This window comes from Lichenostomus cassidix, unplaced genomic scaffold (assembly GCF_008360975.1).
Source record: "Lichenostomus cassidix isolate B80296 unplaced genomic scaffold, HeHo_3.0 HiC_scaffold_46, whole genome shotgun sequence".
NCBI lineage: Eukaryota > Metazoa > Chordata > Aves > Passeriformes > Meliphagidae > Lichenostomus > Lichenostomus cassidix.
Window position 1 is genome coordinate 1603791 of NW_028147597.1, and position 9354 is coordinate 1613144.

General features: G+C 50.1%; 1 protein-coding gene across 1 annotated transcript; it reads right to left on the reverse strand.

The window, feature by feature from the left end:
- Positions 1-7091: 7091 nt before the first annotated feature.
- Positions 7092-8113, reverse strand: LOC146421923 (olfactory receptor 14A16-like). The gene has a single exon (XM_085046822.1). The coding sequence runs from the start codon at positions 8070-8072 to the stop codon at positions 7092-7094; it is 981 nt and encodes a 326-aa protein (XP_084902948.1). The 5' UTR covers positions 8073-8113.
- Between the last annotated feature and the right edge of the window lie 1241 nt (positions 8114-9354).

Below are 9354 nucleotides of genomic sequence, written 5' to 3' on the forward strand. Positions count from 1 at the left end.
CACTGAAAATGAATAAAGCTTGATCTTAATAAATTTGATTTAAAACTAACGAATAGGACTTAACTAAATTGGAATTCAAAGTTGATATCACTTTAACAACTTAACTCTAACAGAATTTAAAACTTAACAGAATTTTAACCCTAACAGAATTTAACACTTATTAAAATTTACATCTAATAATACTTCATTTTAACAGAATTTATACTTAACCAAAGGCATTTAACAGGAAACTTAACTATTCAGTAGAACTTTGCTCTTAGGTTTCATTCACACATCAAAACCCTCAAAATCAAAAACCACACTCTCAGCAGTTACAGGTTTCATCTACACATTAAAACACTTAAAAGCAAACAACACTTTCAGCAGGCCTGCAATATTCACGCATACACACAAACACTATCTTAAGCAACACGTAGCAAAATTCAGCTTTTGTTCAAGGCTTTAGCAGCAAAAACTTGTGTTCTTCAAATGAGCACAACATAGCAAAAACAAACTTGTCAAAACTCAAAGTTAATACCACTGAAAGTGAACAGAACTCAATCTTAATAGAACTTAATGGGACATAAAACTACTAGAACTTAAAATTAATAAATAGTAAATTGAGCAACACTTAAGAGGCTTAACTATAATTGAATTCAAACTTAATAGGATTTAAAACTAATGGAACTTAAAACAACAAATATTGAGTAACAGCTGAACTTAGTGTTAATTGAATTTAAGCTTAATGAAATGTAAAATAACAGACAACATAATATACCTGTAATAAAATCTAAATTCACTTAACTTTAATAGTGTTTGAACTTAGCAAAATTTAAAATTTAATATAATTTGTGGTGCTTTTATTCTCTTGACTCTGCTTAGCTTTTGTCTTAGGTAAGCTTATCAAGGTATTACTTGAGCTTAATTTTTATGGCACTCAACAGGTAGCCCAAATTATCCAGTATAGTTTCACTTATAGGCCTGGTCCACAGATTTAAAATGCTTTAAAAGCCAAACGACATTTATAGTATGTTTGTCACAGCACTGTCACACCCACACACACAGACACACTCACACACATAAAAACACTGCTCCAAACAACACTTGTAAATAAAAATATTTCTTTAAATTTAGTGTGGTAGTTACTTTGTGACGTAGTTTTGGATGTTTCTGCAAATAACTTACATGGGGTAAAGCTTAGGGTGAGCTTTACACAGTTAATTGCATTTAATAATTTTTGTAAATCATTTGATGTTTTGATATAAGGATTTAAGGGTAATGGCTCTAGCTTTATATTTTGTTTAGTTAATATTCACTTTATTTTAAAAAGGGTTTTACTGAATTTGTTTAAAACACTGAGTTGGTTTAAAAGCTAAGATATTATACACATAATGATAAATGATGCTTTGAGGAAATAGTTCAAACATTAACTTTGTTAAAATATACTTAGGATAAACACTTTTAAAATTGCTTTAGCAAGGAATTTTAGCTTTTCTTTAAGGTTTTAGTAACTAAGGTTCATCAGGACAATTATGTTGTTACAATGGTTTCTCATTAGTAAAAGCTGGAAACAAGTTTAAATCATAATTTAGTTGCACTAATTAACAGGGTACTTTAAAATACAGTTATGAATTGATTTTTGGAGCTTTGAAAAGAATCTTCCGTGGCACAGTAAGCATTTGCTGGCGTCATTCGCAGCGGGGCAGTCCCAGTCTCGGTGTTGGTGATGGTTCCAGTGAGCAGGAGGCGGTGAAAGGGGCGTGGACAGCCAGCGGCACCGCCCATCGGGGTGCCTTCTGCGACTTCCGCCTTCTGCTTCAGTTGACAGGAAACCGAGGTTGAAGTAACTTCCGTTTCGCTCTCGGGTTGCAGAGTCTGAATGGCACGCAGCGGGGCTGTTCCTGGGCGGCGCGGCTGCTCTGAGCTCTCTCTGCTACTACGGTGCGTTTCGGCTTTGCGGGTGGTGGCTCTGATCTGGCAGAAACTGTCATTCTTTTTCTGTGGTTTGTTTGTGCGGCGATGGAGCGATAGAGGGCTACGATTCTCCCTGCCCCCTGGTGGGGGGGGGCGCCGCGGCTGACGGAGTTTTTTGCATGTTAAAAACAGTTTTTTACTGCCACATCGATAACACCAGGGTGACTTCTGGCTACTCTGGCTTTTTACCCGCGATATTTGAGCTCTCTCTAGCATCGTATTCAGTTGTTCTGGCAAAAATTCAACGGTGACTCTCTCACACAAAGCAGCTAAGATGTTTTTCGTTGTAAAGTTGCTAAGCTCTATGATACATTGAGACAGGAATAGGATTTTCATCGAATCGAGTAACTTTGTATTCTCGGCTCCCGGCAGCGGCGCGGCACGCCCTTCCTCCGCCGGCGCTGGCAGCGAGGGAGAGCCACGCTTCCCCCTCCCCCCTGGCGGGGGGGGCTTCCCCGGCTGCGCCGCGGCTGCCGAAGTCTTTTGCACGTTAAAAGCAGCACGGCAACTCTCAAGTTTCTCTCCGCTCTCTGCAACCGCAATTTTCTGTGTCGCCACCCTTGCTAGTTCTAGCTCTGCAGGATGTTGTAAGCAAGCTAGGACTTTACTCCATGGTTTGCCAAGCTTTTTTGCAATTTTATCACTCTCCAGAAGTAAACCAGCTCCATAATTTAGCCACTCTTTAGGTTGAATACTGTAACAGGATTTGTAAGAAATCCATAGGCTTGTCCCACCACGATTAAAACAGCAAACTGTGATAGGATGCTTTTACTAAGTCCATGCTTTTCTAAAAAGCATAATGATATCGCTAGAGCAGCTTGCCTCTCCATCCCAATTTACGGAATTGCGCACTTAATTCCACCCCCTCGAGGTTATCGGCTGCTTCTCCTCTCTGGTGCGTGCGAAATCCACCTCGCAAGTCCGGCGGTGTCCAGATCCTGTCTGTACAGTCGTCTGATCAGTGCGCCCACTGCTTTGACCCTCCTGGGTGTTCGGAGCCAGATGCCTGGATTCTCGGCCGTAGCCGCACTGTTCTCCAAACAAGTCCACCCAGACAGAGAGCAGGACCCTTGTGCGTATCACGTCGGGGGTCACCATTATGCCGAGAAACGGAGGCTTGACAATCCAATATGGGTTTACTACAAGCTTCAGTTTATTGATCTACAGTATACAGTTTTACAGTGTAGTTACCTAGATCATGCATATTCTGTAATCGTACAATATTATTGGTTATATACTTCCACGCCCTAAGTTTGGCTACTTGCCTTAACATGTATCTATGTTTATCTATAATGCCTGATTTCTGCATTCTTGTTAGCAATTAACGCATTCTCGACGGCTCCCACCACCTCTATGTTGCAGCCAAGGTTATGGTGACATAGATCGCTGATTGGACACAGGTGTCTAATTAATAGTTGGCTGAATATGGCTATTGTTAAGAAGCAGCTTGTCTAAGTGTTAAGAAACAGCTTATTTAAGTCTGTATGTTCTTTTTCTATTAGCTAATTCCCCACATAAATTCATGTATCATGGAATGATTCTCTCTGCACACCCGGGTTATGTGTTAAAGAAAGATTGGATGTGGCACTCGATGCCATGGTCTGGGTGACAAGCTGGTGTAAGGTCACAGGTTGGACCTGATGGTCTCAAAGGTCTTTTCCAACCTGTTTTATCCTGTGATTGTGTCTCTGGGGTACCAGGAGCTGCCTGAGGAGCCCTGGGGCCAACTCTCTGCTGCTGTCCTGGGCAGCAGGGCTGGCCCTGGGACTGCAGGAACTGCCCAAGCTGAGCATCTCCTGAGCATTCCAGACCCAGAGTCGCTGTCCCTGACCTCCAGTGCCTCCAGTTCCTGCTGCAGGGCCAGACAGGGCTGGGCTGCTCTGCAGGGCTGCAGATGGGACATGGATTTCAGTGCTGGGAGATGGAGAGAAGGAGCAGATTCCAGCAAGGCTGTGTCTGGGACAGCTTGGGAGCCACAGGAGCTTTAGCAGGGTGTGGGAAGAAGGCAGCAGTTGGGAATCCCACAGGAATTGGCCATTCCTCAGCCAAACACAGCTTTTTGTCTGAAGCAACAGCAAGTGAGGAGAGAGGGACATGAGAAAAGCTTTGGGAGCTCCCAGGGTCAGAGGGAGGTAGGGAAATGGGGCAGTGGGTAAAGTCTGCAAGGGAAGCAGCACAGGCCTAGGCCAGGGGAGGAGAGCTGCACTGGGGTGACCAAAGGCCTTGGGGGGGACTGGGACCACCCCCTGCCAGCAGCAATGACATTTGTGTCCCCTGGCTGTGGCTGCTGTCCCTGCCACTGAGGCCCATGAGAAGACACCAGTTCCTTGCAGCCCCAGGGCTTGTGGCCTCCTCCCCCAGCCCACAGAGCTTTGCAGGGCTCCTGCTGCTCTCCTGCCCTCACCATCCCACACCCCACATCCCACTGCTCCGGGAGAGCCACGAGCATCCTGTGAGGCCACCGATCCCCATTGCCAGGGCATGGGGGTCAGGCCTTGGCTGTCCTGCTTGGCCAAGCCCAGGCAGAGCTTTCACAGCCACATTGCAGAGTCCATTTCCCACCTGGAGCCGCTGGTGCCTCTGAGTTCTGCTTCCCCAGCCCCAGGGTTGCTCTCCTTGGCTGCTCATTGCCCCCATGGTCTCTTGGCAGGGATGGCCTCAGTGGGGGCTGCTGACTTCCTCAGCATCTTGGAGATTGCTGCTGAATTTTCCTTTTCCAGGAGCTTTTTCAGCCTTCAGCTCTTCACTTTAGGAATTCAGTGCCAAAGGCTCATCAACATTTCAAAACACCATAACAAGACAAGCCCCTGGGAAGAATTTAAGTTTTCAATTGTTTTGTGGTTAATTATACAGTTCTCAGAAGTCTATTGGCAGTGAATATACTGTATTTAAAACAATGTTGAGAGAATTGTTTTGTCCTGTTCAATTTTCTTTTCCTATTTATAGATTGATATTTGTAATCTCCAGTTGGTATTGATTGCTAGCACCTCCTAATGCAATCTGAAGGGACATGAAATCAAGACCCTTCATGCCTGACAATCAATCAGACTCTGTCCCTAACACCCACCCCACCATTTCCCTCATCCAAGCCCTGGGACTCAGAGCAGCCTTGTGCAAATCTCAGCTTCCTCCACTCCAGGCTGCACCTGCAGCTTTCAGCTCCTTGGCACAAACTCCCAGCTGCTTTCCTTGGAGAAGGAGCTGCCTGAGACACAGAGGGATGTTCATTTATTGTCAGCAAACAGTAGCAAGGGAATGCAGAGCTCCATAAAAGACAGAAGTCCAGCCCAAGGAGTGCTGGGCAATGGAGTCACATCCAGGGGTGTCCCCAGGGCTCAGGATTGGGGCCACTTCAGTTAAATCTCTTTATTGCTGATCTGGATGAGGGCACTGAGGGCACCCTCAGTCAGTTGCCAGGTGACCCCAAGCTGGGTGGGAGTGTGGCTGTGCTGGAGGGCAGGAAGCTCTGCAGAGGGATCTGGACAGGCTGCAGCCATGGGCCCAGGACAATTGGCTGAGGTTCAGCAAGGCCAAGGGCAGCATCCTGCCCTGGGGTCACAACCACACCAAATCCCTGGCCGTGCCCTGGCCCTGATCCCCTCAGCCTGTCCTGTTTGCTTCATCCCTCCATTGCCAGGGACTTTGTGGGACAAGGGAGCTCTGCTCTGGGGATGGAGGGAGATGCAAGTGCAACCACTGGAGTGGGAACCACAAGTGATCAGGTTTGTGTCCTTTGGGGTTCAGGAACAGGTAAAAGTTGGAGGCAAAGAAAAGTTTTTTGCCCACAATGACGTTGAACAGGATACAGTTTAATAACCATCACAGCTCTTCCCTCAGCTCTGTGCAACATCCCAGCAGCATCTGTGGTGGTCGAGTCCACCATTCACAATGGACTACTGTATTAAACCAATTTAAAAAAGAGGATTCTATGATAGATATAAACAAGATTAAGGTGTTTTGTCAGTATGCTGTGCCTGGACTGGGTGTAAAATAGCTCGGACAACGCCTAATTAGCAAAGCTGTCATTGTTCTATGTAGAATGGGGTCATGCTGCTTTTGCTCTCAACCAGGGCCATTGCCATGGGGAGTCCCCTGCAGGGGCAGACACTGCCATTTGTCCCTCTGGGATGCCACGGGGGTACTGCCAAGATGAGCTCTCCTCTCCTTGGAGCCCTTCATGGGCACAGAGACCTGAGAGACCTTCCCAGGACAGACTCAGGCCAAGGAGCCCTTGAGTCCCTCAGCCCCACATCGGTGTCTGCTGGAATTCAATCCCCCTCCCCATCCCACAGCAGCTCTGCATTTCCCTCCTCCAGCCTTGGTCTCCAGCACAGCCATGGAGGCTCTTTTGGCTCTGCACTTTTCCTGCAGCCACCAAGGCCAGCTGAGCTCTGCCTTTCCCACACTCAGTCCTGCCCAGCACAGGCAATGCCCAGCAATTCCTTGTCTGCTGCTGGCCTTGCTGTAACCCCAGGCAGCAGCTCTGTGGCCCCTTTGTGCCCCGCTGCCCCAGCCATGGTGCCACAGCCCCCTGTGCAGCCCAGGCCAGGCCAGGAGCATTCCGGGTGGGAACAGCCCCTGTGCCATGGTGCCCACAGCAGCCCCTGGGGCTCTGTGCCCCCATGGCCTCCCTGCTGGGCAGCCTCTCCAAGCTCCTGCACAGCCCGTGGCACCTGTGGGCCTTCCCAGCCAGCCCTGCCCCAGGCTCTGCCGGGCTCGGGGCCAGCAGAGAGGCCGGGCAGGGCTGGCCATTGCCGGGAACAGGCCCTGAGCCCCGCAGCAGGATGGAGCTGGGGCACAGCCAAACTCACCCGCAAACCTGGGCTGAGCAGCCAGGGCTGGCAATGGCTGGGGACAGAGGCTGGGCTGACAAATGTCCTGGGCCCCCTCCCTGCTCTGTCCGTGCCACCAAGGGCACAGAGCAGCCTCCTCTCTCGGGCACTTATGTTGCCAGGTGAAGATGTGTTTCCAAACCCAGCAGGTCAACACAGTGCTAATTCTGCAAAATCATTAACCTACGGAAACCAATCAAAACTATATTAAAAATTAACCAAGGAGGGGAATAAAAAACTACAGTTCATTTTTCAAGAGTCTCCAAAATAACAAAAAAAAATTTCAGTAAGGACAGATATGGACAGTCATGACATGCACTGGAAGCCACAGAGAGAAGAAAGTGGGCATAATCTGAATGCAGAAAAGCATTGTCCAGTCATCGTTTTCCTCAAGGCGTCTTTGAGATCCTGATTCCTCAGGCTGTAGATGAGGGGGTTCAGGGCTGGAGGCACCACCGAGTACAGAACTGACAAAGCAAGATCCAGAGATGGGGAAGACATTGAAAGTGGCTTCAGGTAGGTAAAAAATGCAGTGCTGATAAACAGGGAGACCACAGCCAGGTGAGGGAGGCATGTGGAAAAGGCTTTGTGCCGTCCCTGCTCAGAGGGGATCCTCAGCACAGCCCTGAAGATCTGCACATAGGAGAAAACTATGAACACAAAACAACCAAATAACAGAAAAGCACTAACCACAATGAGCCCAAGTTCCCTGAGAGAGGAATGGGAGCAGGAGAGCTTGAGGATCTGTGGGATTTCACAGAAGAACTGGCCTAGGGCATTGCCGTGGCACAAGGGCAGGGAAAATGTATTGGCTGTGTGCAGCAGAGCATAGAGAAAGCCACTGGCCCAGGCAGCTGCTGCCATGTGGGCACAAGCTCTGCTGCCCAGGAGGGTCCCATAGTGCAGGGGTTTGCAGATGGACACATAGCGGTCATAGCTCATGATGGTGAGAAGGGCAAGCTCAGACCCAAGAAAGAAGAAAAGCAGAAAAACCTGTGCAGCACATCCTGCATAGCTGATGTCCCTTGTGTCCCAGAGGGAATTGTGCATGGCTTTGGGGACAGTGGTGCAGATGGAGCCCAGGTCGGTGAGGGCCAGGTTGAGCAGGAAGAAGAACATGGGGGTGTGCAGGCGGTGGTTCCAGGCTATGGCGCTGATGATGAGGCTGTTGGCCAGGAGGGCAGCCAGGGAGATGCCCAGGAAGAGGCAGAAGTGCAGGAGCTGCAGCTGCCGTGTGTCTGCGAATGGCAGGAGGAGGAAGTGGCTGATGGAGCTGCTGTTGGACATTTTGATCCTCTGGCCATGGGGACCTGTTCATGGAGAAAAGGAGAGTGACAAGTCAGGGTAGACATTCCTGAGCAAAGTACAAGCGCTTTCTCCCAGCCATGCCCCTCCCACTCTGTTTCCCCCAATTTCCCTTTTCTCAGAGCTCTTCCTCCAACCCCATGCCTGGAGCTCTGCTGGGATCTGGCCCTGTTGCTGTGACAAGCAGTGGCTCTGCCCATGGACACTGAGGAGTCAGCTCTGCTCTGCAGCAGTTTGGTCATGGGAATGGGGGACAGGGACCAGTCCTGGGTTGGACTTTGTCAGATCAAACTGCCCCTAAGGCAGAGGAGCTTGGCAGCATCTCCTGTCCCAGGGCTAAGGAACAGTGACAGCCAAAGGCAGTTTGAGAGGATTTCCTGCTGTGCTCAGGGAGAAGAGAGAGAACTGTGCAAGGCAAGAGGATTGGCTGTAACTCAGTGAAGGGTGAGGGGAGCTGCTCTGTTGCTCCATCTGTTCCCAGCTGCCCTTTCTGAGATCAAGGGCACTCACTGTGTTCCCCTGAACATCACCCTGACACAGCGGAGAGCAGAGGGACTCACAGCAGAGGCAAATGGCTCAGCCTTTCTCAGAGTCTCAGCCTCACTGCTGGCCAAGGACACTCCTGTCCCCCAGTGTCCCCTGGAAGGCAGCTCCCAGCTTGGATGGACACCCCGAGGACACACCAAGGGTCCTGGCCATGGAACTGCTTGAGGAGAGTCATTTCATTGCCAGCCTGCCAGCCTGCCCTGCCCAGAGCTGCCCAGGGCAGAGGGAGCTGGGACACCTCATTGCTGTGCTCACCCTGCACAGGAGGAGCCCCAAGGGCTGCGCCTGACCCTGCAGCTGCAACTGCCATTGCCAGAGAGCCTGTCAGCAATGCCAGGAGCAGCTGAGCAAGGCAAGGAGAGAGACAGCCGAGCCCTGAGGAAAAGCCTTTCCCTGCCCAGCCCTGCACAGCCCCTCGCAGGCAGCAGCAGTGCAGGACAGTCGCCCTCAGGCCCTGGTCAGCAGGGAATGGGCAATGGCAGGAGAGATGCCCTTCATCTCTGGTGCTGCTCTGCCGGCCCAGGAGGGGACTGAGGGCCCCGAGCCCCCGGGCTGAGGGCTGTGCTGGCTGCGAGGGGACACAAGAGCTCTGCTGCTCAGGGCAGTGTGTGCACTGCAGGGCAGGGCCGGCAGGTGCCACATGTCCCCTGCAGCAGGGCTTCCCTCAGCATTGCCTCCCTGCCTGCCTGCCCAGGGCTCTGCTGCTGGAGCTGTCCCT